Consider the following 26,413-nt stretch of genomic DNA (forward strand, 5'->3'; position numbering starts at 1 on the left):
TCCCAGGAGATCGTTTAACATACCGTGAAGCATTTATCCCATCAAATTCCAGTTTCAATCATGACTCCCTAAATGCCTGAATCCTCAGAAGACTTGTTGCTCAAAATCCATTACACGCCGCGAACTAAAAATTTGTTACGAACACGAGAGTGTGGCGGGTGTTGAACCACCAACCTTGACCGACCACGCCGCTGCTCCTGAAGCGCAGCGCACCCGCCTGGGGTTGCCGCGTTTCCCGCGCCAAAAAGTTTGGCCCGTTGTAATTGGTGTGGTAAACTGCAGACTTTCGTTTCGTTTCGACACCGCGGCCCGACGGGCACGCTCATCCTGCCCTTCCAAGTTCGTGGCGGAGGCCGATCCGTGACGGGGGGAGGAGGGGAGGGGGAAGGCGGAGAGGGAAAGGAGGGGAGGGGATGATATCGACGGGGTGTTGCTCTTTTATTGCACGCCCTATCACGCGGCCCGCTCCTTCTCCGCACCGTGCGTGGCGCGCCGGCCTAGGGATGCAATCTGGGCGCGAGACTCCGTGATTCTCCCTCTGGCCGCAAAGAGCGTTTTCAGGAAAGGAGAGGAGGGGAGGGGGAGCAGCCTCCGAGGAGTCCCGAGGCAGCCAGAGGGTGTAATCAGCCAGTGTCCGGACCATAATTTAACTTTGGCTTTCGCAAACTCTCACCCCCCCCCCTCCCTCCCCGCCTGCCTCGGGCCCCGTGAGAAAGATGGCGAGGCCGGTGTTAGGTGCTGCGAGTAAGAGATCACCGGTCTGGCCGACTTTGAGCAAAGCTCGGCCGTTGGGCCAACGCTGCCCGTCGCGAGAGAAAGTAGAGACACTGAAAAATCGTGCTGCAAAATTCTGTCCTTGCGTTGTACTCACGTGACGGCAAGGTACCGCGTCTATGCGTCAGTCATTAGGATACTAACCCACACAGTAAAAACTCTACGAAGAAAATGAAGGCATTGTAAAATCTACGAAGAAATGCTTCGTATTATGAAGAAAATCCTTTGTAATACGAAGCATTTCTTCATAATACAAAGCAATTCTACAATGCCTTCATGTTCTTTGTAGTTATGAAGCAAATGCTTCGTAGGCTTTTAAGAGTCCACACGGTCGTTTAGAACTGAGGTGTGACAGTTAAATCGTTAGAACAATTGGAGGCGGCTAAAAAGTGAAGTGACTCCTCCCTCAGCTGCTTGGATGCAGTGGATTCAGACGCGCTTGCTACCAGAGTGAGGAGGCTGTGTCGAAAGTTCGTTGGCTATCTCTGGTCTGGGTGTAACGGCTTTTGTACACCCTTATAGCCTTACAAATTACTTAGGTGACAAAGGAAGAAACGTAGCTTTCAGTAATGTTCTTTTGGAGCACTCATAAGCTTTCAATGAAAATACATCGGAGTCGGCGAACTACGTCTTGGCGTAACAAACTAAAAAGTAAGTATACCTTGCATGCTCCAAGTACTTCGTAAGGTGTAAAGCGTGTCCCCAAGGAAAGGAAAACCCAAAACCCGTAGGTTGAGTGGTATCCTGGATTTACAGTGGACGATCAAGTTAAAACGCGTTTCACGGTCGTGACGTCGCATGTCCCCCCTTTCGGTAATATCGTGTTGAAAACTTCGGTCCGTGGTTCTCTGCTATATCGCCCCGCTCGATGGGTCTCCCTTCCACCTCCAGCCCGCGGCATGCGGCTCCCGACGTCATGATTGGCCAGGACTCAAATCATTCACACATCATTGGCTGGTCGGGTTATTCGGCCCTGAATCAAAGTTTAGGGGTCCCGAGAGTGCCGCGGGGGCTCTGCGTTATTCCGAAGCCAAGGATATTCAGTTCTTGGTACCATGCGACCTTCTGCGGTCGGTATGAAAATAGCATCTGATAATCAAGGGTACACTGAGATTCCAAACGCTATGAGCATAGCACGTCTGGTGCAATGCCCTGACCCCGGGTGGAAGGATCTGCAGTTAAAACTATAAGACAAAACAGGAGTTTTTCTGTTGTAAAATGTATTGTTTTAAGTGAAAAAAATTTAAAAAATGAAGAAGTTAAAAGTAACTTCTAAGAGAAACAAAATTGTAGTTAAACTGTAGTCAACTGCAGTAAAACTGCAGTTTAACTATGCAAAAACTACCAGTTATTTGGAACAACTATAGTTTCTCCCTCATTCTCGTGCTAGTTAAACTGCAGTCAAACTGCAGTTCAACCTTAGTTTCGAACAACTTAAAAGCCATTTGAAATAACTAGAAAGAAAGTAGTGAGGGTTCAGTTTCCGAATAGAGAGTGAAAATTCAAAATCGGGCCTCAGCCCTGTAATCAAGTTGCCACCTTAGGTGTTTTCAACCTTAGGTGTTAGTGAGTGGAGTCACGTCCTTTCGGAGATGATCACTCGTATAAAATATACAGTACTGCGCATCGAGGGCTGATGCACTTCGGGGCACAGCGATCGGAGCCTAACCAAACGACGACCCGTACACGGTAAAAACGAAACCTGGGATTCCCAGGAGCCCTATGTTAAAAGGTATGGGAGTTTCCAGGAGATTCCTGGGATTCCCAGGAAGCGTTTTTACCGTGTAGCCGTACGCGAGAGGAAAGTTGTACTCAATGTTATTTCCCTAATATTCCACCTATCGAGGTCAATCCTTTTGTGGTAGAGTCATAGCATCTCAAATATTTGCCCTGCACAGAGTTTGATCCAAAAATATTCCTCTGATCGGCTGCAAGAACACTTTTAACTCGAAGACGTAAATAATGCGACACTAGCGCCACCTAGCGGATGATGCACGAAGTGTCCATTTTTGCGGTAGTCAATATGTTTTGCTCCAACTGCACTCAACGAAAATGTTATTTAATACTACTAGCATGTAATATTATGTTTATTTTTAAAAGGATATATGAAGGACTTAACAGAATTACTTTGATTTAGATTTAAATAAAAAAAATTCAAAACAAAGGATTTTTCTACATCTTTTAAACTACAAGCAATTTTAGAGTAATCCTATGTAAAGTTGTAGTCCTCTTCATGACAAACTTGCATTTTATGACCAATTTTAATGTTTAATGTCAGTATAAAAAATGTAAGCGCAAAATATTTTGGACCTTTGCGATAAGTCAGTTTACGTAAACTTGTCGCAGACTTTGGGTTTCTTTGTCTCTTTAGGGAGGCTAACTTTAAAAAAGAGGAAACTTGCATAAATTTTTAAACAGCGAACAACTATACTATTTAAAGTAAAGCCAACTGTATTAGGTATAAACCTTAAACGTTTGGTTTTAACCTGATACTTTTTTTAAAGGGAGACGACAAAAAATTCATCGTAAACCTCAACTGCTTTAAAAGCAATGAAGCAGCCACTGTAATTCTGAGTTCCCCTAGTGGTATGTAACTTTTACTTGATACAACTAGAAGATTGCATAAGAAGTATGGAAACGTACTAGTTTTGAGACATAACTATCAACGTTAGTATGTCGATAAGAGAATATGTTTAAAATACATACTAAGTACGGAAACATTCTAGATGAGAGACAGTTTTTGAATATTTATTTTCAGCAGTCGCTTTACTTCCAGAAATGGATATTAAGTAAATTGTTACTGAAACTTAAACTGAACCTCCAACTGAACTTCAAATCAACACTAAAACTACATTGTGAACTGACAGAAAACTACAATTTCAACTGCAAAGTGGAATTGTATTTAGTCTTCAGTTTCTTTTTAAAACTATTTTTAGTTCGGGAACTGCAGTTTTGGTACTGTAGTTGAAACTACAGTTTAACTAAAGATCCTTCCACCCGGGACATATCGCACCATACGTGCAATGCGTCCCGAAGACGCTCTATGCTAATGCATGAGTATGGGGAAGCATCGCACTTCATGTGCACCAATAGGGTACTCCGGAGACGAGCTGGAACGGAAGTTGAGAAGAAATCAAGAAGAACACAGTATGCGAAATTTGTGAGAATGAGCGTCTGCGTCGCCGTTCTGCCGCTTCCGCCGAGTTACATTCTCATACAAGTCCGGCGTTTGTTCTTCTTCACTTCTTCTCCACTTCCGGTCCAGCTCTTCTCCGAAGTACCCTACTCGCGCTAAACTCATGGCACCAAGGGTCTCCGTGACAAACACCATGCAGTGAGGTGCACGAAGTAGAAACAACCCATGTTTCTAATTTCAGTGCATTCCTGGCAGGTATAGCACAAAAAGATTTTTGAAGTACGAAGCATCCGTAAAGTCCCGAAGAAGCTTTTGGAACGCACTGACTTTCGGGAGTGTCCAATTTGTTTTTAACATTGCTAGACGCATAACTGACCGAAAGAAAGCAGCCCCAGAGAGCGCGCTCAGCCTAGCCACGTGGGGAGGAGGGTGGTAGGGAGCGTAGGGGCAAGAGGGGGAGCGCCAGGTGACGTTCGATTAAACTTTGCCAGCCGCTTTGAAAAGGTGGCGGCAGGGAATGTAGCGCAGCGCCGCAGCACGCCCCCTGCTCGCTTCGAGCAAAATCAACTAAGACGGACCAGTTCTTCCGGCGACCATCTCCGATTTGCCTGATTTTTTGTAGGCTTAATAACTAACTAAAGGAGAGTCTAAAGCCAAAATATTAGGTCCGGCAAAAATTTATTGCCCGAGATATGGCCAACTTTAGTTTAACTTTTGGAGAAAAAACACGGATTTGGGTATTTTGGACTAATTTTACACTTTTCATAGTAGAGGGCTAAAATTTGGTCACTCTACGTAAAATTGGCCAAGGAACAAGAATATGACCTCAGATTTGACCTCCGACGAATACCTGAAGAGTAAACCCCCGAAAACACCCTAAAAACACATAATAAAACAGTTTTTTCTTGGGGTTCCTGGGAAAAATATGTGGACAAAAATTTCTGATGACCTCATCTTATAGAAAATGACGAGATGAATCGAATGAGACCACGCGCAGATTTTTATGTCAAACCGTTTAGGAGATATAGCGGTTCAAAGCATGCAAATTTCGCCATTAATTTTTTAAAAAATGTAGGTTTTGAGCATTGTTTGACGTTCTCTGCCTTCTTGGTGTGTGTGGGTGATTTTTTCTTGTGGAAAAAGACGCGCTGAATCGAATGAGACCACGCACAGAGTTGTATCTCAAACCGTTTAGGAGATATAGTGGTTTAAAGTATGGGCACGGGAGAGCTCCTACAAACACCCGACAAGGCAGGCCCGCCAAACACGCCTGTTGGGAGGGCGGAATACCGTGCCCATACTTTGTACCGCTATATCTCCTAAACGGTTTGAGATACAACTCTGTGCGTGGTCTCATTCGATTCAGCGCGTCTTTTTCCACAAGAAAAGATCACCCACACACACCAAGAAGGCAGAGAACGTCAAACAATGCTCAAAACCTACATTTTTTTAAAAATAAATGGCGAAATTTGCATGCTTTGAACCGCTATATCTCCTAAACGGTTTGACATAAAAATCTGCGCGTGGTCTCATTCGATTCATCTCGTCATTTTCTATAAGATGAGGTCATCAGAAATTTTTGTCCACATATTTTTCCCAGAAACCCCAAGAAAAAAATGTTTTTTTAGGTGTTTTTAGGGGGTTTTGGGGGGTTTACTCTGCAGGTATTCTTCGGAGGTCAAATCTGAGGTCATATTCTTGTTCCTTGGCCAATTTTACGTAGAGTGACCAAATTTTAGACCTCTACTATGAAAAGTGTAAAATTAGTCCAAAATACCCAAATTCGTGTTTTTTCTCCAAAAGTTAAACTAAAGTTGGCCATATCTCAGGCAATAAATTTTTGTCGGACCTAATATTTTGGCTTTAGACTCTCCTTTAGTTAGTTATTAAGCCTACAAAAAATCAGGCAAATCGGAGAGGGTCGCCGGAAGAACTGGTCCGTCTTAGTTGATTTTGCTCTTCATGGTCAAGGTGGGGCCCAGGCCCGGCCTGCTGCAAACCCCCCAGCTCCCGCCCCCTTTTTCCGCCTCGACCCAAAGCCGCGCGTCGCTGTGGGGCAGGAGAGCACGCCACGGCCACGCCGGGGGGCTTTATGGCCTACCCCTTCCCCTCGTCCGACTGCTTCGCAGAGTCGGCGGTCTCTCTCACACTCGAGACATATCCCGTCTGGGTGAGTAAGAGAGAGAGAGAGAGAGAGAGAGAGAGAGAGAGAGAGAGAGAGAGAGGCGGGCGGGCCCGAGCGGCATCCACGCTCAGCCTGCAGGCAAGTGATTCCGGTCGAGCATGCCTGGTGCCCATCTCCGAACGCGCCAAGGAGGGACGACACGGTAAAGGGGCCACCTTCAAATTGCAGGGGATGTCTTGGTCACTTCTCTGTTTCCAAGTGGCCTGTTTGAATTTTCAAAAATGTCCAAATAGAGTATTCTAGTCGTCGCCGATCGAAGAACGAGAAGTAGAACATAGCCGGAACTGGCGCCGGCAACATAACCTCCCAGACTTCAATGAGTGGACTAGTTTCTGAGTTTTCTGAGGCGTAGGCCTATCTCCTTCAAAAGCACTTTCGTTTGTTTCAAACACTTTTTGACACAGGAAATATAAATATTTGCCGACATGTCACATTGGAACCGGGCTTGATACCTTCTCCGTTGCTACCCGGCTTCCGGTTTTGTTCTTCTGTTTGTTCTTAGATCGGCGATGACTAGGATACTCTATTGAGACAAATGGGTTCGTCTGTACGAGACAAACAATATTAAAGGACACATGTTGTAGGTTGGGATCGAAAGTAAATAAGTTGTTGAACTCAGAAATTCCTAAGCAGACTATCTTAACCGTTTTATAAGTTCGACTTATTCAATCCTATGATATGTGTTTCTTTATGACATTTTTGTTGTTCTGATTTGTCGACACGAATTAATTTCCGCAGAGCAATCTCCATTCGGATAACTTTGAAAACATCCTCGAACACCTTAGAAACAAAACCAAGACACCCCACTTGATTGGAAAGTCCGGTTAGAGAAGACTGCAGCGCGACTCAAGCGGCGTACCGTAAAGAGGTTGAATCTGGCGCTCGAAGACATTGCAGTCTGCTGAAGCACTCAGCATTGGAGCCCACTTACAGGTGATGCCAGAACCGGGGCTGAGAGAACACAAGACAATCTCATTTTGATTCAGAGCGTGGGATTTGATAGCCTGTCGGGTTATTGGTTCCAGAAGAGTTTCGGAGTCTGCGGGGTTCTTCTTCTCAACGGTTTCCCGCATCGTGCAGCGAAGTCACGACGCTTCGGACTTCCCGTCTTTGATATCAGAACGGTAAGTAAATTCGTTCGGTCACTTCGTCACTCCTGTACCGGAAGTTCAAACTCTTTCGGTGACTTCGGGGAAGAAGTAAAGCTTGGCACGAAATGCAACGCCTGTTTTAAAACGCACGATAGAATGCGTGCATTGTGCCGGAGTATCTGGTGCATTTATACGCTGCACGAGGTGCGTTGTTACGCAGCACCTGGTGCATTGTTACGCTGCACGAAGTGAGTTGTTACGCACTACCTGGTGCATTGTTACGCTGCACGAAGTGAGTTGTTACGCAGCACCTGGTGCATTGTTACGCTGCACGAAGTGAGTTGTTACGAAGCATCTGGTGCACACCGGTAAAACTGAAGCGTAGTTGTATGCTTGATTCAAGCATACAACTACGCTTGAAGACTTTACGCTTGACGTCAAGCGTAGAGAAGAAGTTCTCCCATGCATTTAGATAGGCGGGAGAGGGGCAAAATGGAGAACTATGCTTGAAGCCGAGCGTAGTTCTACTACGCTTGAAAAAAGGCGTAAAACTACGCTTGAGTTCTACCAGTGCATTGCTACGCTGTCTGAAGTGATTTGTTACGCAGCACAAAGTGCGTTGTTGCGCTCGAATAAACCCTTGTAGTCGTTTTAGAATGAAGAACAAAAGTCATCTAAAATTCACGAACCTCTAGGAGCGTATACCTACCGGTTTTTGACTTAAAGATAACATTTGTTCTTCACTCAGCGACGAGCTCAAGCGTCTATAGGGGCATTTCCGCGAATTTTGAAACGGAAGGAAGAAGAACACAAGAAAACGCACAACTTCCGTTCAGGGTCAGCTATCATCACCCCCTCCTCCGGCGAGGGGACGGAAGTTGTGCACGCACTTGTGTTCTTCTTCCTTCCGTTTCAAGAGTCATAGATAGAAACCCCCTATAGGGTACTTTCGTAGAATCCTGAACCGGAAGCAAGCAGACCAGCAGACGCCAAATTGGCCGGAAACTAACCTCTCTTCGGATCCAAAACTATAGCCGATCTGTACAAATATTGCTCGCGAAACACATATGCACTGCAAACAAGTATCAAACGACTGTTTCTGTTCAAGTGTGGCCGATACCTTTGACGAACGTCTCTTTCCCATGTCAAGTTTGGATCTACTTCCGTCAACATGGCGTCTGTGTGCTTCCGGCTCAGGGATCTACGAAAGTACCCTATTCGTGCATTACGTCTATATTCAGCGTCGTTTAAAGAGTGCCTTCGCATACACTCTACAAAAAATGTCCTGTCAACGCCGTTAATTTATTACCAACGTTTGCTGTTATGCAATTCACGGCGTTTGCTGTGAACTAGTTCACGGCGTTCACTGTGATCTCGGTTACAGTGTTCACTGTGATCTGGTCACAGTAAACGCCGTGAATTGGAGCCTGATTTGCAGTACTTCGGTGCTTAGCGGCGTCAAACTCACAGTTTTTACTGGGGACCAGATCACAGTGAACACCGCGAACAAGATCACAGTGAATCCCGTGAGCAGATCACAGTAAACGCTGTGAATTGACCTACAGTGAAAACTGGTAATAAATTAACGGCATTTACAGGACATTTTTGGTAGAGTGTATGGTGTCTATGTTTCTGAAATGCCTTTTTTGAGGTGAGGTGACAAAGCGGTGCATGCGTCGCGAGAGTGCTGTGGCACCGCTCTGTATCGGTGGAAGGAAACGGTAGGAATCCCAAGGAGAAGAGGCGGGGGGGGGGGGGGGGGGGGTGCGTTGTTGCGCAAGGCGCTGGCGGTGCAGTGGGAGGGGTGGCAAACCAAGGAGGGGTGGCAGTCTGGTCCCGACCGTCGCTTCCTCTCTCTCTCACCCTCGAGGCACCCCGTAGGAGTGCGAGAGAGACAGCGGCGGGGCACTGCTCGGGCCGGAGACGTGATAGCAGACGACAGGCTGAATAGTCGTTAGCGCCGCCAGGGCTGCCGCCCCTCGAGGCGCCCCTCGCAGACTGACTCCGTCTCTCTCGCACCTTTACGGAACGCCCCGTGGGTGCGAGAGAGAGCGCTGACGCTCGGCACCACGCCCGCTTGCCCATAACTCGGTCGGCCCAGACCGCAGCAGCTGTCTTGCTAGGCTCGCGGATCACATCCGCTTACGCCCGATTCCTGTTAATCGAGGAGGCAATTTGACGGGCCGGCCGAGGTCGTTAAGGCACTGAGGCTGGAGCCTCGGGGAAGCGGGTTCGAACCCACATTTTCTCCAGTTTCCTTTGTTTCTTTCAGATTTCTGGTGGATTCGTATTATGGAGAAATTTTGTTTCATCAAATTTCGTCAATTGCTTCAAATTCACTGAAACATAGCTTCAAATTTCATCGTGAGTCATTAAGTGTACTTGCACGTCTATTTTTTGGGCACTGCCTTTGTTGTTGGGTCGGCGGCACACTGCAGTGGTGGCACCACACCGATGCTGCAGCAGCACGCTGTCGGACGGGACGAAAGCGGTGTCTGGTGTGGCCGGCCTGGGCGAGGCCTGGGCGAGGCCTGGGCGAGGCCTGGGCCGGCCCAGCCGCATGTCACGCTAAATCCAGAGCCACGCGCACTGGCCGGACGGACTGGATCGACGACGCGCTAAGCCCGTCTGTCTGCCTGTCTGTCCGTCCGCCACCTGTCTGACTGTCCGCCGCCTATCTGACTGTTCACCTGTCTGCCTGCCTGTCTGACTGTCCGCCATCTGTCCGTCCGCCACCTGTCTGACTGTCCGCCGCCTATCTGACTGTTCACCTGTCTGCCTGCCTGTCTGACTGTCCGCCATCTGTCCGTCCGCCACCTGTCTGACTGTCCGCCGCCTATCTGACTGTTCACCTGTCTGCCTGCCTGTCTGACTGTCCGCCATCTGTCCGTCCGCCACCTGTCTGACTGTCCGCCGCCTATCTGACTGTTCACCTGTCTGCCTGCCTGTCTGACTGTCCGCCATCTGTCCGTCCGCCACCTGTCTGACTGTCCGCCGCCTATCTGACTGTTCACCTGTCTGCCTGCCTGTCTGACTGTCCGCCATCTGTCTGACCGTCCACCTGTCTGACTGTCCGCCGCCTGTCTGCACGTTAAATGTTTCTGTACGAATTTTGCACGAGACGTCACAGTTTTTTGTGCACACGAACTTTTCGTACAAATGTGTACGAAATTTTGCACGAAAACAGGGAATTTGTGCAGTTTTTCGTACGAAAAGTTCGTGTGCACTGAAAACTGGGATGTCTCGTACGAAATTGTCCATGCCATTTAGTGTGTGACTGTCGGCCTGTCTGTGTCGCCGTGCGCAAAATTTTTCACAGTTCAACAGCAGCCCTGCCAATATGATTTCAACTTGCCCCATGTAAACATTAAAATTAGCTGTCCGTTTGTTTGTACACCTCCCTGTACATCTGTCCCTTCCTCGTTCCACCTATCTGGCTGTCCGGTTGTCTGTTTCTGCATGTCCGTGTGTCCGTCCGTCTGTCCGTCTGTCTGTCTGTCTGTCCGTCCGTCTGTCTGTCTGTCTGTCTGCCCGGGCGGACTAGCCTAAGCCACTTACCTGCCGGCGGCCCGTATATATTTTATTCAGGCGTGCCCTCAGACTTCGTCCCGACCACCCACTTTTCGTTTCGTGAATATTCATCTGCAAACAAACGCGGAGCACGGTCTACGAGGAAAGGCATGTCAGAGTTAAAAATTGGGCTGTCGCTGCGAATGTTCAAGCTGAGAAACGGACAAAGCAGACGCCACGTGCGAGTGGCGAAGCACTACTGGCCCCGGGTGGAAAGGACTATACTTTCATTTACATTTCGAAAATGCACGTGTTACTCTACATAAACTGTAAGAAATTTGTTGTCGATTTGTGCATGGAGTGAAGTTAATGTACTGATCACAAGTACATTTGAAATGTAAAGGAATAGTACTTGAACTGCAGATAGGTCAATGCAGTTCAGCTGCATTCCAACTGCAGTTAAACTGCTCAAACTACTGTGAAACTAACTACAGGTCCACGGGTGTGTGACGTCTCGTTCACAGTTAGTCGTCAAAGCGTTCCGAGACGATTCGCCTACCCACATGGTAAATCCATCTCCTGGGATTTCCCAGAAATATCCGTCAATTAATTCATAAGAGTTCTAATTTTTTGTTTCTTTACACACTAAACGTTATGTACAATTTCATACGAGGCATCACAGTTTTTTGTGCACACGAAATTTTCGTACAATTTTCGTTTTTTTGTACAAAATTGTACAAAATTTTGTTCAAATTTGTACGAAAAGTTTGTGTGCACAAAAATCTGTGATGTCTCGTAGAAAATTTGTTCAAAAACATTTTGGGTTTAGTTTAGTTTGTTGTCGTTGTTTTTGTGTGGAGGGGGGGGGTGAAGGATAACAGGAATCATTGACGGCGCTGCCTCGCGTCCCCGGGGAGCACAGCAGCCAGCCGAGCGACGACGTCTGCTCGGTGACAATTGAAACGCGACCTTGCCGGCGGCGCGACAAAGACGGACTGGTATCCCATTCCCTTTGAAGGGCGAAGGACGCGCTTGTTATACAGTGATGCGTGCACGGTAAAAAACTGTTCCTTGTTTTCCCAGGAACTCCCTGGAAATCGCCTATGCCTTTACCATTGGCCTCCTGGGAAAACCAGGTTCCGTTTTTACCGTGTGGATCGACGCGTCGCCTTGGGCCGGACAGCCTTCCGGAGGATCTCGCTCTGTCTCTCTCTCACCTACATAGGACTCCCCACGAGTGCGAGAGAGACAGAGCGACGAAAACATTATGCAACCGCCTGGCCGTCGGCAAACGCCTGGCATGGCGGGCCGGCCCGCTTACCTCGTCAGCGCAGCGTGTTGCCTACTCTCTCGGCCACAGGCGCTTCGGCGTGGAAGAAGAGACGGATGAAGGCCAGGAACGTCGACCTGACGGTCGCACGGGACGGGACGCTTGGAGCCTTTTTGCGTTCCTTTTTGGGTGTCCGGCCGAATAGTGTGTGTGCGCGTGACGCGGCAGCGGAGGGGCCTAAAGCCCCAGGCTGACACTCAATTTTCTGAATCACTGCCCCCGTCGCATCGCCTGGCCGCCACGGCCAAATCCCGTAAAATACACCCCAGCCGTTCAACGCTGCCCCGACACTTTCCGCGTTTTCCACCTTTATTCGTTTTTATTTTTCCTGTTTGATCAAAACAAAGTTTTGGAGCAAACGACTGTCGCCTTGACATTGGCGCTATCACCGGCATCATGGTCATATGTGCACATGGTCATGCATAATTTTGTACGTGGTGATGCATAATATAAGCATTATATTAAACCTGTGTACCACCGTGCATAAAATTGAACTTTCATTGGCGAGCGATAGCGAGCCCTTGCCGTGTTTGGGCGCTCCAAAAAGTGACTGGTCGTGCGTCTGTCTGTCTGTCTGTAGCGTACACGCTCACGTTTCTCAGCAACTACAACACTAATAGTTACCAAATTTTGCACCGAACATCCCCTAAAGGTCCCACAGGGGGAGTTTATCTTATATTCACGATTACTACCGTTTGAAATATTCAAAACATCTTTTTGAATTAGGTTCTTAGCGTGGTTAGGTTGGCAGCATATATAGCAATTTTTCATACTGGCGGCCGCGGCTCTCAAATACGGGACTGGCAAAACATTGGCAAATAAAACAAAATAGAGAGGAGAAGGGCTTAGAAGTGAGTTCGGTCTTAGTTTTTCGATATTCTAGAATGATTGAAACCCCTCCGGAGTGTCAACACAGTGAAATACGGAAAATGAAAGTGACAATTATTACGCGTTTCGTCCGTCCGTCCGCCCCCTCCCCTCCCCCGCCACAGGGGAAATGTTTTAGTAAGTGGAGTGTGTTTGATCGTTTGATAATTGCAAGAATGATTTGGTCTTTTTAAGTTTTGAGAGTGTATTTCCATTTTTATTCTCAGACATTATACTTTTTAGTTTTTTGCTTTGCTCAATAACAGTTAGAAAATAGATCAATACAATCTAAAAGTACAAACCAGACACTAATCTTGCCAAAATAAATAGTCTTTGCTGACTCTTGGCACTGACTCTGGGGAAAGGCTTCATTGCAATGCTGTAAGTTTACTATAGTACTAACCTTAAAGATAACTGTATGGTGAGTGAGACTAGCGCATACATGGTTTGACATTGACATCTGATTCAATGAGACGATTCAGTGACTTGGTCATATGATTTCATGAGACGATTCTTTTAACTTCATCATACATTGTCTGCGACAACTGGTAATTTGTGTCAGTCATGGTTTGAGTTGGCTGTCTTTTTAATTTATTCAGAATGTTAGGTAAATACTTATGCTATACTGTTTTAAAGATTAAATATCACATCATGACTATCATTATGAATAAGATTAACTTGCGTTTAGCAATAAGTAGGCTTGACATTGAATTCAATAGAACGATTCATTGGATCTGACAGAAGGTCTTCTCCGTAAAGTAGTTGCAATCAGCCTGCCTGTAAATGTGTCTCTTTTTAATTAATTGAGATAAATCAATGTAGTTTTATCCACTAGTTTAAAATAAAAGGGAGATAAAAGGCTTTTTAGGTATTACTTATAACATTGTGTATTCATAAGTTCAATAACAAGGAGATATCGAATGGTAATTGAAGCATTTGTGAATCGTATTAAGTAATTCAATGCTGGCTGTTGAATGTTACTCGACTGAGTAACAGTGTCAGGGTTCATGTTACGACACAATGAACAGGAAACACACTTAGAAATTGCGAAAATGACTTCCAATTTCATCCCAGACCATTACTTTTCCCAAAATTTACCAATTTCTGACCAAAATTTTGAAGTTGTGTTCTACATAGTTTCCTGCAGTTTTGGGTGTGCTGATCACGAAAATGACTTCCAATTTCATCCCAGACCTTTACTTTTCCAAATATTTACCAATTTCGGACCAAAATTTTTGAGTCGAGTTATACATAGTTTCCTGCAGTTTTTGGTGTGCTGATCACGAAAATGACTTCCAATTTCATCTCAGACCTTTACTTTTCCAAATATTTACCAATTTTGGACCAAAATTTTTGAGTCGAGTTTTACATAGTTTCCTGCAGTTTTAGGTTTGCTGATCACGAAAATGACTTCCAATTTCATCTCAGACCTTTACTTTTCCAAATATTTACCAATTTTGGACCAAAATTTTTGAGTCGAGTTTTACATAGTTTCCTGCAGTTTTTGGTGCGTCGATCACGAAAATGACTTCCAATTTCATCCCAGACCTTAACTTTTCCAAATATTTACCAATTTCGGACCAAAATTCTATAGTCGAGTTTTTCACAGTTTCCTGCAGTGTATGGTGTGCTGATCACGAAAATGACTTCACTCCGTCTATTAAACCAATGTCAATGATTGCCTCTACCTCCCACACCTCATCCTCCAGTACACCAGGAGAAAGGGAGGGAGAAATTATCTCTTCAGTCTTTTTTCATCCCAGACCTTTACTTTTCCAAATATTTACCAATTTCAGACCAAAATATTGAAGTTGAGTTTCCCATTGTTTCCTGCAGTTTTCAGTAAGATAATCACGAAAATGACATGAATTCCGGCCCTTTCGTGACGGAAGACACTGTATTGGCCTTATTCTGCACATATTCTTCGCCATCTCCTATAAGAATGTGTCCAGACGCATCGCTCGCCTACTACGCGCCCAAACTAAACGGCGCGTACCCCTAGTAAATTTATGCGTTTTTACGCATGATATTATGCCAATTACACGAATGCCTAAAATCGTGCAAGTTGCACGTACAAAATTCTACCCAAGCATTTAGTGTGTGGTCGAAAACAATGCCGGAAATTTGGAGCCATTTGTCCCTTTTCTCCTCATCGTTTAATTTCGACCGCCTCTGTCGGAATCACGGCCATTTCCGGTGGCGCTCGCGCGGACGTAGTGCCCCAGTAAATCTACTCTGCGTTGGTACACTCTCAATGTCTCCGAATGAAATTTGAACCAAACGTATGTCGCATAGAATTCAGAGCAAAGGTGAAATTTCTCCATGGAACGGATCATTTCATGTAAAATAATATTAATTGTTCCCAAGGTTTCATTTTTGAAGTTTTCATCTACTTCCTTTTTGCGAAGATAAATCTATGCGCAAATTGCGACCTATTTTCCTTATACACCTTACAAGGGCCTTCGTCGATCGGATGCCGGAATTGGCTTGAAGTAGGGTATATTTTCATCTATCCTGGAACACGCGGGGAACTTACTTGAAAAAAAAAAACCTGAGATAAGTCTGAATATTTCAATTTTGAAAGGGGGAAGTTTTCCGAGTCGTTTCCCGTCGGGAACTTCGCTGCCGAATCGATGTGACGAGTGTGGGGCGATGTGGGCCTTTCGCGAACACGTTGAGTCGGCGGTCGTTCGATAACGAATGTGTGCCGCGTCTTCGGGGCCGCGACCTGGCCGCTCGGCCTCTACACTCGCATGCTAAACGCCTCACGCTCGAAACGCGACGAAGTATCTTGACCCAAAATAAGGTTCAAGAAGCTCCGTACACTGCAAAGCCGGTGGTAAGTTCACTTGCCACAAATTTGGCAAACAGTTTTGAATGCCAAAATTTGGCAAGCTTTGGTCGGCAATCTTCATAAGCTTGCCAAATTTTGGCAAGCTGGAGAGTATTATTCCGGGCCAAGCTTGCCAATTTATGGCATTCAAAACGGCTTGCCAAATTTGTGGCAAGTAAACTTATCACCGGCTTTGTAGTCTAGCCTTTCTTTTTGCGTGTACCAACCGCCGTGCTTGTGCCTTGGGGCGGTGGACCGCGGTGCTGCCCTCCAGCAGACTGATTTCGAAGAATCGTTTTGGTCGCTCTGTCTCCCTCGCACCTTTCACTGGACCCTCCTCGAGTGCGAGAGAGACAGAGCGACGAAAACGACTCTTTGGAATCAGGCGGCGGCAGGGGCTCAGACCTGTTGGGGCCGCCCCGTGTAATCCTCCTAACCGGTGCAAAGAGAGGAGAGGGGGGGGGGTGCGCGCTCTCCAGCAGGCACATTCCTCCTTCGCACCCCCAGGGCCACCCCTCCCCCCTCCCCTGCTATTCAGACGGTGTCGGTGCGGCATCTCTCGCCAATCCTCGGGGAGAAGGGTTGGAAAAGGCGGCGTCGCCGTCATAGAAAGGGCAATGTACGCCGTCGGTGATGTTCCACACTTTATTCGGGCAGAATGTTAGCACTGCACGGTAAAAACGGTTCCTGGTTTTCCTAGGAGCTCCCTGGAAATCGCCCATGTTTTTACCATCGCGGTAAAAACGGCTGCTGGTTTTCCCAGGAACTTCCTGGAAATCGCCTATGCCTTTACCATTGACTTTCTAGGAAAACCAGGTTCTGTTTTTACCGTGATAGGCTTCCTGGGAAAACCAGGTATCGTTTTTACCGTGTGAAGTGAAGCATGAATTTCGCGGTCTCTCTCGAAAACTCACGGGGCGTTCCGTATATCGACGCGTCAGAACAATCTTAACTGCCAGAGCAGATCCAAGACAATCCTAACTGTCAGAGCAGATTTAGAACTATCCTAACTGCGGAGGCACCTTAAAGTGTTCATGAATTATCTTCACTACCAATCAGAGAATCTCGATATCTCTGAGATACAATGTCCACGTATTTATATAAGGACGGAACCTTGTAACAAGCCCCTCGGCGAGTAATTTTATGATGTTGGCGTCGCGGAGTTTTAGAAAAGACCGCTTTTCACGTCTTGTGCAGTTAGTATAGTTCTGAATTGAAACTAACAGCTAGCATTGTCTTGGATCTGCTTTGACATTTCAGATTGTCTTGGTTCTACTCTGGGAGTTAGGATTATTCTATTAGGATGTGTCGATGTAAGCGCGAGAGACACAGGACGACGAGAGCGACTCGCGGAATGAGTGTGCTGCCCACACGACAGGCAGGTCGCCTACACTCTTCCCCTCCTCGCGTGCCTCTGCCATCCTCTGCCTCGGCCATTCGTCAAAAGACGAATGAAAAAAGAAAAGAAAGTAAATAAAGGAGATAGTGCCGCATTTTCGCTGCTCGCCGTGGCTGGTGTCGGTTTATCGCCTTGGGGCTGGCAACGCCCATAATGACCCAGCCGATGTATTTACTGTTTCTTAAACAGCCAGGTTCCGAGCCGCGTCGTATATCTATCGCATTTTCCCGCCTTTTTTCTCTCTGGGCGGAGACTGGCCGCGGCAAGTGGCCAAATGGCGGGAAAAAAAGAATTGGGGTTTCCCGTTATTATTATCAACAACTCAGCGGGACCGGCGCGCGGCGCCGCTCGAAGGCGGATGACAACTTGATAATGACTTTCGGGGAAACGCCAACACCGTCGTCTCGGGGAAGAGGGGCGGGACGACGTCTAGAATGCCCCAGAATGATTCACTGTAGAAAATAATTTGGGTGTAACCTGACTTGACCCATTCCGGAAAAATGTAAATTTTCGCACTCTAAATGTTGGGCAGTGAAAATTCTCCATATTATGGTGAAAATGTTTCATATTATTGTTGGTGCAGCTGACTTCATAACATACCATTGAGAAATCATTGTACCTTATAGATATTTTGACGAATTTCGTAAGTACTGTCGAGAAAATCTCTATCATAATGTGTTGGTGAAGCCTTTCACCTTAAAACGTTTACGGTGCGAGATTTTCGTTTTTTTTTTAAATTATGAGGTTGGTAATTTAGAAATTGGAAGTCTATGTCTAATAAATGTTCGATTGGGGCCATAGCTTACGCTAAATCTTGCTCAGCAAACCAATTTCTTTCGCCTGTTCCTGTTCGGTGTAAAATTTTCCCTGGTATTCGAAATATCACTGACATTCTCTGCAACAGAGAGTTTTCGGGTGGGTTGTTGACGATCCAATAGGCGCAAGCTCTCTCAGGCGAGGTGATAATAGACACAGCCGCGCATCCTCCAACAGCGCAATCGGTCCTAATCGGTTCACCGAGCAAATACATAAATCAGGCCGGCGAAGGGCTGCCCACCGTAAATCCGTTGGACCGGCCCTTTCTCCTCCTCGTTCGCATTCGACGACCACCGCAAGGCCACACACTCATTCTCACTCTCTCTCTCTCTCTCTCTCCTCTCTCTCTCTCTCTCTCTCTCTCTCTCTCGCACGCACGCACCACGTCGATGCTCACGCGAAGGCCACGGCAGCGCCCGGCTTCCACCGGCCCTCCGCGGCAGTCGGCTGATTCCGAAATCGTCGCTCTGTCTCTCTCGCACTCGTGGGGCGTCCCGTATGAGTGCGAGAGAGACAGAGTGACGAAAACTCTCTCGGAATCGGTCTGCAGAGGCGGGCAAATAATTGGCAGGTGAGGGATGGCGCCGTTCCGCTAAACGCCCCTCGCGACGCTGGACGGATGGCCGTGCGTGTGCCAGGGGGCGCTTCCGAAGACTGCTTTCGTCGCTCTGTCTCTCTCGCACTCGTGAGGCGTTCCGTTTGGGGTGCGAGAGAGACGGAGTGACGAAAGCAGCCTCCTGGTAGCAACACTCCGGGGAGGTGGAAATCAGTTGTGCGTTCTGCACTTCAAGAAAGGGGTATCCTCCACACGATTCTTAATGTGGAATCAATCGTCAACCTAGGCGTCATTGATGTAAAGTCAAAGTTTGAACTCCTAACGCGGTTGAAATTGTGGAGGGAAATCGTTTTCTGACAGCTTTTCAAAGTTTGAACTTGAAACGGTTGTTTTTGTGGAAGGAAAGTGAAGACATTGGTGTTTGCGGTGTGGGGGTTCAAGGGATCCCTGCAGCAGCTCAAGGAACCTCGCCCGGGCGCCGCCAGCCGCGCTCTGGGCAGCCACTTCGTTCTGCTCGGGCCTCTGCTGCTGCCCAACTCCGAAGGATCGCGTCGTCGCTCTGTCTCTCTCGCACTCGCGGGGCGTTCCGAAGGAGTGCGAGAGAGACGGAGAGAGTGAAGGAACGATCCTTGGGAATCGCAGCCGGTTGCCCGCGCAGGGCGCGCTGACATGACAAGCGATGGTGCCCAGAACCGGGAGCTACGTGCGCCGGCCGCCAGCTGGGCTTGAGGCTTCTGCAAAAACACCGGCACCTGGACCCAAGCACAGGCCGCGGAGAGAGAATGAAAGAGAGAGAGAGAGAGAGAGAGAGAGAGAGAGAGAGAGAGAGAGAGAGAGAAGGTGACCTGGACGAAAGCAGCCACGTCTAAACCAAGCGCAGAAGACGGAACACTGTCAAACCAAAGTGTTCGGAACTCCCCACACTCAGCCCTTTTCTGACTATTTCTCATTAGTAGACGTACTTCTATAAGCAACCCTAATACCTAGTATTTCGTTCTAAAATACTTAGAAATTTCATTGTAATTTACTTGGAAAACGGTAATATCAGTACAGTAACTATCAATCGCTAAGTAATTCTGACAAAAAATACTAAGTATTATGGTTGCTTACAGAAATGCGTCTGCTTATGAGAAATAGTCAGTAAAAGGCTAAGAGTACACTCTTCCTTGTGCGGAGTAACTCTCCACACTTTTGGACTTGTACTATTCCCCAAAGGGTCGTCGGGACACACATTTTCCGATGTACTTCTCACAGTGGGGCCGCGGCCGATGAGTTTATTGTGGTTGATTAATGCGACTCGACGTATTGTGCGAGCGGACAATGCCGGCGCAGGTGGCGGCGGGACGCGGCGGGAAGGCTGGCTGCCGCGACCCCCGCGGCCCGCTGTGACCCCGCGCCTGCTTTGTTTGTCAATTACAATACTAACGTGATAGGGGCGCTCGCGTGCGTGTGTGAGTGTGAGTGTGTGTGTGTGTGTGTTTGCGTGTGTGCGTGCGTGCGCGTCCGGCCCGCGTGCCGGCGGCCGATACGGAATCGAACGGAGGAGCCCACGCGGCCAGCCGCGCCGGGACAAAAGCGGACAAAAGGCCCCCAAAGTGTGGCGATGGCGCTGTGCGGCAAGGAGGGGACCTTTATTGTGACCACGCAGCGTACTTTATACACACGCACGGCGGAGATTGCTCGCCGAAATGACAATAGCGCACTGTGAATGAAAGACTCATGATCAATCAGGATTAAAATTTTGCGTGAGGAATTCTTTATGACCCAAATTTGGTTGAGGAAGGTTTCCTTGCCTAAATTAGGGTGATAATACGACGTAGCCGTACAGGAAGCTGATACACCCTTCCGCCACCAAATTTGGGTGAGGAACACGGAAAAAAAAAGAATTTGTTGTGGCAACGAAAATGTATGTTAATTTTGGGATAGCAAAAAAAAAAGTTGATAGAATTGGATATAGATCAAGACTCTTTCATTCTCAGTGCAGCGGCGCGTCGACAGGCGCGCATGTCCTCGCGCTTCTCTTTAAAGCGCGCTGTGCTTGAACTTCGCGAAGGATTGATCTTTAGACTGGTGATGATGTGTGCGTATAGGATCAAAGCTACATGCAATGGTTATTTCTTTCTAAGAGTCCACCGCCCGGTGCAGTAGGCCGCATTGTGTAGAGCTGGGTGCACGGGACGACGACCAGGGACGGCAGCTCGGGGGTGCAGTCAACTTATTGGGGTGGAAAAGGTCCCTTCATGGCAGGAATTTGATACGGGCTGCGCTGAGATACGCGGCTTGGGACGGTGGTGGCCGCTGGGCGCCGCCGTCCCTGCTCTGTCTGCGGGCTGATTCCGAGCACTGCTCGCCGCGCTTTCTCTCTCGCACTCCTATGACAAACCCCATGAGCCGGGTGGGAGGGAGAGAGTGAGTGACGGCGACCGAAGAACTTTTCGGAAGCAGCGTCCTGTGCGCTCTGCTGGGCGCCGTCCCGATATGGCCTCAGGACCCCTTGCAAAATGGAAAATATATGAGCACTATATCAGTGGTTCTCAACCTTAGGGTCGCGACCCCAAGCGGGGTCGCGAAATTTTTTTAAGGGGTCGCGGCGATGCTGGGGTCGTGTTTTAGGCCGATTTTAAGCAGCCACTGCGTCTGATCCGAGGCGGGCATTTTGCTCCCTCAACGGGCAGTTGGTCTTTGGACCTTCCTTTAGCATGCCTTTGTTACGGAGTGCAATTATCAGTCTTAGTTTGGGAGCAGTATTGCCTCAAAGTTGGCCGAAACGCTCAGAAATGTCTATGAAAAATCGTGTTTTGGGCCGATTTTAAGCAGCCACTGCGTCTGATCCGAGGCGGGCATTTTGCTCCCTCGACGGGCAATTGGTCTTTGGACCTTCCTTTAGCATGCCTTTGTTACGGAGTGCGATTGTCAGTCTTAGTTTGGGAGCAGTATTGTCTCAAAGTCGATTAAAACGGTCGCAAGTGTCTTTGAAAAATCGTTGTGACTATTTTGGTCAACTTTGAGACAATACTGCTCCCAAACTAAGACTGATAATCGCACTCCGTAACAAAGGCATGCTAAAGGAAGATCCAAAGACCAATTGCCCGTTGAGGGAGCAAAAAGCCCGCCTCGGATCAGACGCAGTGGCTGCTTAAAATCGGCCCAAAACACGATTTTTCATAGACATTTCTGAGCGTTTCGGCCAACTTTGAGACAATACTGCTCCCAAACTAAGACTGATAATTGCACTCCGTAACAAAGGCATGCTAAAGGAAGGTCCAAAGACCAACTGCCCGTTGAGGGAGCAAAATGCCCGCCTCGGATCAGACGCAGTGGCTGCTTAAAATCGGCCCAAAACACGATTTTTCAAAGACACTGCTGACCGTTTCGGCCAACTTTGAGACAATACTGCTCCCAAACTAAGACTGATAATCGCACTCCGTAACAGAGGCATGCTAAAGGAAGGTCCAAAGACCAACTGCCCGTTGAGGGAGCAAAATGCCCGCCTCGGATCAGACGCAGTGGCTGCTTAAAATCGGCCCAAAACACGATTTTTCAAAGACACTGCTGACCGTTTCGGCCAACTTTGAGACAATACTGCTCCCAAACTAAGACTGATAATCGCACTCCGTAACAGAGGCATGCTAAAGGAAGGTCCAAAGACCAACTGCCCGTTGAGGGAGCAAAATGCCCGCCTCGGATCAGACGCTGTGGCTGCTTAAAATCAGCCCAAAACACGATTTTTCATAGACATTTCTGAGCGTTTTGGCCAACTTTGAGACAATACTGCTCCCAAACTAAGACTGATAATTGCACTCGGTAACAAAGGCATGCTAAAGGAAGGTCCAAAGACCAGTTGCCCGTTGAGGGAGCAAACTGCCCGCCTCGGATCAGACGCCGTGGCATGTTAAAGGAGGGGTCCCGTGGGGTCGCGAAATTTTTCCTGGGGGTCGCGGAAATTTTTGGCTCCAAATTTGGGGTCGCGAGCCGAGAAAGGTTGAGAACCGCTGCACTATATGGACCAAATATATGGCCCAACATGTATTGACGTCATATGTGGAAAAGATAATTTAGCAAGATACTTTTCCGATATAAAAAATATGTGGCAAATATATAAATTCCATACATTGCTCACATATTTTCCATATATTTTCCCTTTTGCAAGGGACGAGCTTTCGCGAGAGCAAGTCGGTCACACGCGGTCGTTTAGGGTGAAGGTGAAGCTTTTAAAAGTCCCTTGGAGAAATAGGAAACGTGGACAGAAATTTTACGTTTCAATCTATACACTCTAAATGTTGTGCTGTGAAGATTCTCCATATTATGGTGAAAATGATCCATATTATGGTGGTGCAGCTGACTTCGGAACATACCATTCAAAATTCACTGTACCTTGCAGGTATTTTGACGAATTTCGTTGGTATTATGGAGAAAATCATCATAATATGTTGGTGCAGCCTTTCACCGTAAGACATTTACAGTGTACAAAAGTACGGAAATTTTGTGCGAACAGGTGTAGTAGCCTGGCCGTTGAGGCGCGGGATCGACTGCAGTGCGGCGCCCCGATCCTTGCAGTGCAGGCCCTACCAGGGCGTGGCCACTCGAAGGAGGACGAGTTGGGCGTGGCCGCCGCAATATCGCTTTCCAGAGCAACGGCCGCCGGAGTGATGCCCGAACAGAGTGTGAGCGAGCTAAACCCCTCGCCACCGCACCGCGCGCACACCCGCACGGGGCGGTGAAGACATTACACGGCCCGAAGTGTTTCGTTGCCAAAGGGTGTCCGGCAAGGGCTACTCCAGACCCTCTCCTTCCCTCCCCTACCCCCTCGTGGCGCCATCACCGAGAGGGGGCCTTGCCGCTTGAGGTCGTCGTGGGGGGACAAGGCGATTGGGGTCTGTGCCTGCAAGCTGGTTCCGAGCGGGCCGTCCCGTCGGGTGGTCTCCCTCGCACTGGTTCGGCACGCCCCACGACTGCGAGGGAGCGAGAGAGACTCCACCCGCCCGCTGGGAAGCAGTCTGCTGGCGAAGCGGCAAGGCGATTACAACGCTGTAATGCAGAGAGCGCCAATCCTTGTGCGATTCCCACTCGGGAACAGCGGGGCGGCTTGTGCCGCCGGCTATCACCGTGAAAAATTAGCAACTCGTGAAATCCTGTTTCCTCTAAGTCTTGAATGAAAGCGTCTGAAATCCAATGAAATGAAAAACTTGGTGGCGACCATGGGTGGGGCTGGTGGTGGCCATGGGGGCGGTGGCAGTAGCGTGCACCTGGCCCGGAGCCAAACGGGACGAACGTGACAATAGTGGGGTGACATGAGACCCCGTCCCTCCGCGCCGTCGCCTGCGAAAGGCCCCCTTGTCTTGTTGGTTCTGAACGAAAGGGCAAGCCCGCGGTGCCGGAACCGCGTGGAAGTGCGCACTGTGCGGATTTCGTTCTCTATGGTTTCCGGTTTTCGAGACCGACAATCACAGGTGCCCCTTTTTTTCCTTGTTTCAGAATCCTGGTGATCGTCTTCCATGGAGGCAGCTCCTGATTTCGACGGCGACGAAGGACTGGACGACCTCGACGCTGGAGGTATGTATTCAGTTATCGACGCTCGCACCACTAACTGATCCACGCCTGCAGTGACGAAGATTTTAAACTTTCAGGTACCCCAGTTAGTATGGCAAGTTTGATTGAACCTAAACATCAAAATGACCAAAATAAACACCGTTCAAGTCATCCCGGGAAGAATCCCGTCAACTCAGTTTGGGACGAGGAGCTCCAACAGAACTCAGAACTCAAACGTCAAGTTAAAACTAGCAAAGTGGGTAAGCCCTTGCATTGCACAGTTTGCAATAAGGAGTTCAGATATGCTGGTCTTCTTCAAACCCATCTTCGAGCCCATACAGGAGAGAGGCCCTTTGAGTGTGAAGTTTGCAATCAGAAGTTTAGCCAGAAATCAAATCTAAGGACCCATCTCCGACGCCATACAGGAGACAAGCCCTTGGAGTGTGAAGTTTGCAATCAGAAGTTTAGCCAGAAATCAAATCTAAGGACCCATCTCCGACGCCATACAGGAGACAAGCCTTTTGAGTGCTCAATTTGCAATAAGAAGTTTGCACGGGCGGGTTATCTGACGTCGCACCATCGAACCCACACTGGATTAAAGTCTTTCGAGTGTACAATTTGCTACAAGAAGTTTAGTGAGACATGCAGTCTCAGGACTCATCTTAGAACCCACACAGGAGAGAAGCCCTTCGAGTGCACAGTTTGCAACAAGAAGTTTATATCGGGAGATAAACTCAAAATTCATCTTCGAGTCCACACAGGAGAGAAGCCCTTCGAGTGCACTGTTTGCAATAAGAAGTTTTTATCAAGAGGTCAACTCATATCTCATCTCCGCATTCATACAGGAGACAAACCCTATCAGTGCATGGTTTGCCAAAGAAGGTTTAGTCATTTATATGGTCTCAGGATTCATCTACGAGCCCATGCAGGGGTCAAGCCCTTTGAGTGCACCATTTGCAAGAGAAAGATGAGCCGGTCAACCACTCTGAAGATTCATCTTCAAACTCACACAGGAGAAAAACCCTTCGAGTGCACAGTCTGCAATAAAAGTTTTACTTCTGGAAATGCACTCCAAAAACATCGTAAAACCCATGCAGGAGTCAAACTCTTTGAATGCTCAAAATGCAGTAAAAAGTTGAGCTGTTCAGAGAGTCTCAAAGCCCACCTCCGAATCCATACAGGAGACAAGCCTTTCAAGTGCACTGTTTGCGACAAGAAGTTTAACAGGCGAAGTCACCTAAAGGTCCACCTTCGAATCCATACAGGAGAGAAGCCCTTTGAGTGCACAGTGTGCAATAAGAAATTTGCATATCCTGACTGCCTCAAAATCCATCTTCAAACTCATACAGGGGACAATCCTGTTGAGTGCACAGTTTGCAATAAAAAGTTTACCTCGAGAAGTTATTTGCAAAAACATCTTCGAATCCATACAGGAGAGAAGCCCTACGGGTGCATAGTTTGCAATAAGAAGTTTAGGTATTCTAGTTACCTTAAAATACATCTTCGAACCAGGAGACAAGCCCTTCAAGTGCACAATTTGCAATGGGAAATTTAAATCGAGAGCTGAACTCATGTCTCATCTTCGAATCCATACAGGAGATAAGCCCTACGAGTGCACAGTTTGCAGTCAGAAGTTTACACAATCTTCTAATCTGAAATCCCATCTTCGAACTCATACAGGAAGCCAACCCTTTGAGTGCTCAGTTTGCAAGAAGCTGTGCAGTCATGCTCTCAGGATTCATCTTCGAACCCACACAGGAGAGAAGCCCTTCACATGCACGGTTTGCAAACAGAAGTTTAGACATTCTGCGCGGCATATTGAGTTGTTTACAACCGTTGCATTTGTGATTTTGACCGCATCCACAGCTATGTCCGCCTCACACACTCTTCCTTGCACGTTTAGTACGTCACTTTGTCAGTATTGTGGCTGAAAATGTATGTTTTGTTCTAATTCGGGTCACCTAGCGACGTGCCTAGTGATACGCGCGCCGCAGGATTTCTCATACCTCGTCCGCCGCACGAGCTTGAACTCGCAACGCTACTTCAAGATAGTTAATGCAGATATCTCGGGAACGAGAAATAGTACTTTTTGTGGTTGATCTTTTCCTTATCTTTGTTTCACGGGGAATTTTTTAAGACGTTTCCCAGCAAATTTGGTGGTGCAACTAACTTTCTACGATAAATCAAAGGTAAGGTTATTTAGTATTTTTACTTTATAAAAGAAAGTAAAGGAAGTGCTTTTTGTGAAATTTTCTCCTCTTTCCAACGGTATGATTGGTTTCTCGATCCGATGGATATTACCGAAACTGCGAGCGAAAAACTGTTTCCATGTCGCTGTCCCGGCACCATATTTAACCTCTCAATATCTCGGCTTCTAGATATTTTTC

The 26,413-nt window shown here is 47.6% G+C and overlaps 2 protein-coding genes across 13 annotated transcripts in view; one reads left to right on the top strand and one right to left on the bottom strand.

The window, feature by feature from the left end:
• LOC117642968 overlaps positions 1-26,413 on the bottom strand; it is a 129,873-nt gene that overhangs the window by 90,784 nt on the left and 12,676 nt on the right. The gene's annotated exons all lie outside the window — the stretch shown is intronic.
• On the top strand, positions 900-25,682 carry LOC117642759 (gastrula zinc finger protein XlCGF57.1-like). Of its 12 annotated transcripts, none has more exons than XM_034381273.1 (5): positions 900-925; positions 1,358-1,425; positions 7,121-7,219; positions 23,973-24,050; positions 24,125-25,682. In XM_034381273.1, the coding sequence occupies exons 4-5, from the start codon at positions 23,993-23,995 to the stop codon at positions 25,579-25,581; spliced, it is 1,515 nt and encodes a 504-aa protein (XP_034237164.1). In that variant the 5' UTR covers positions 900-925; positions 1,358-1,425; positions 7,121-7,219; positions 23,973-23,992; the 3' UTR covers positions 25,582-25,682. The 12 variants fall into 12 exon arrangements, with proteins under 12 accessions (XP_034237164.1, XP_034237163.1, XP_034237167.1 ...); XM_034381269.1 differs by lacking the exons at positions 900-925; positions 1,358-1,425 and adding exons at positions 5,990-6,080; positions 6,834-7,028; XM_034381271.1 differs by lacking the exons at positions 900-925; positions 1,358-1,425 and adding exons at positions 6,559-6,679; positions 6,834-7,028.

This window comes from Thrips palmi, unplaced genomic scaffold (assembly GCF_012932325.1).
Source record: "Thrips palmi isolate BJ-2018 unplaced genomic scaffold, TpBJ-2018v1 HiC_scaffold_16, whole genome shotgun sequence".
NCBI classification, from domain to species: Eukaryota; Metazoa; Arthropoda; class Insecta; order Thysanoptera; family Thripidae; genus Thrips; species Thrips palmi.

Excerpts from the sequence above, each read along its gene's own strand:
- LOC117642759 (XM_034381273.1), top strand. The coding sequence starts at position 23,993 with ATGGAGGCAGCTCCTGATTTCGACGGCGACGAAGGACTGGACGACCTC. Across the intron at positions 24,051-24,124 it reads GGACGACCTCGACGCTGGAG|GTACCCCAGTTAGTATGGCA; the intron begins GTATGTATTCAG and ends TTAAACTTTCAG.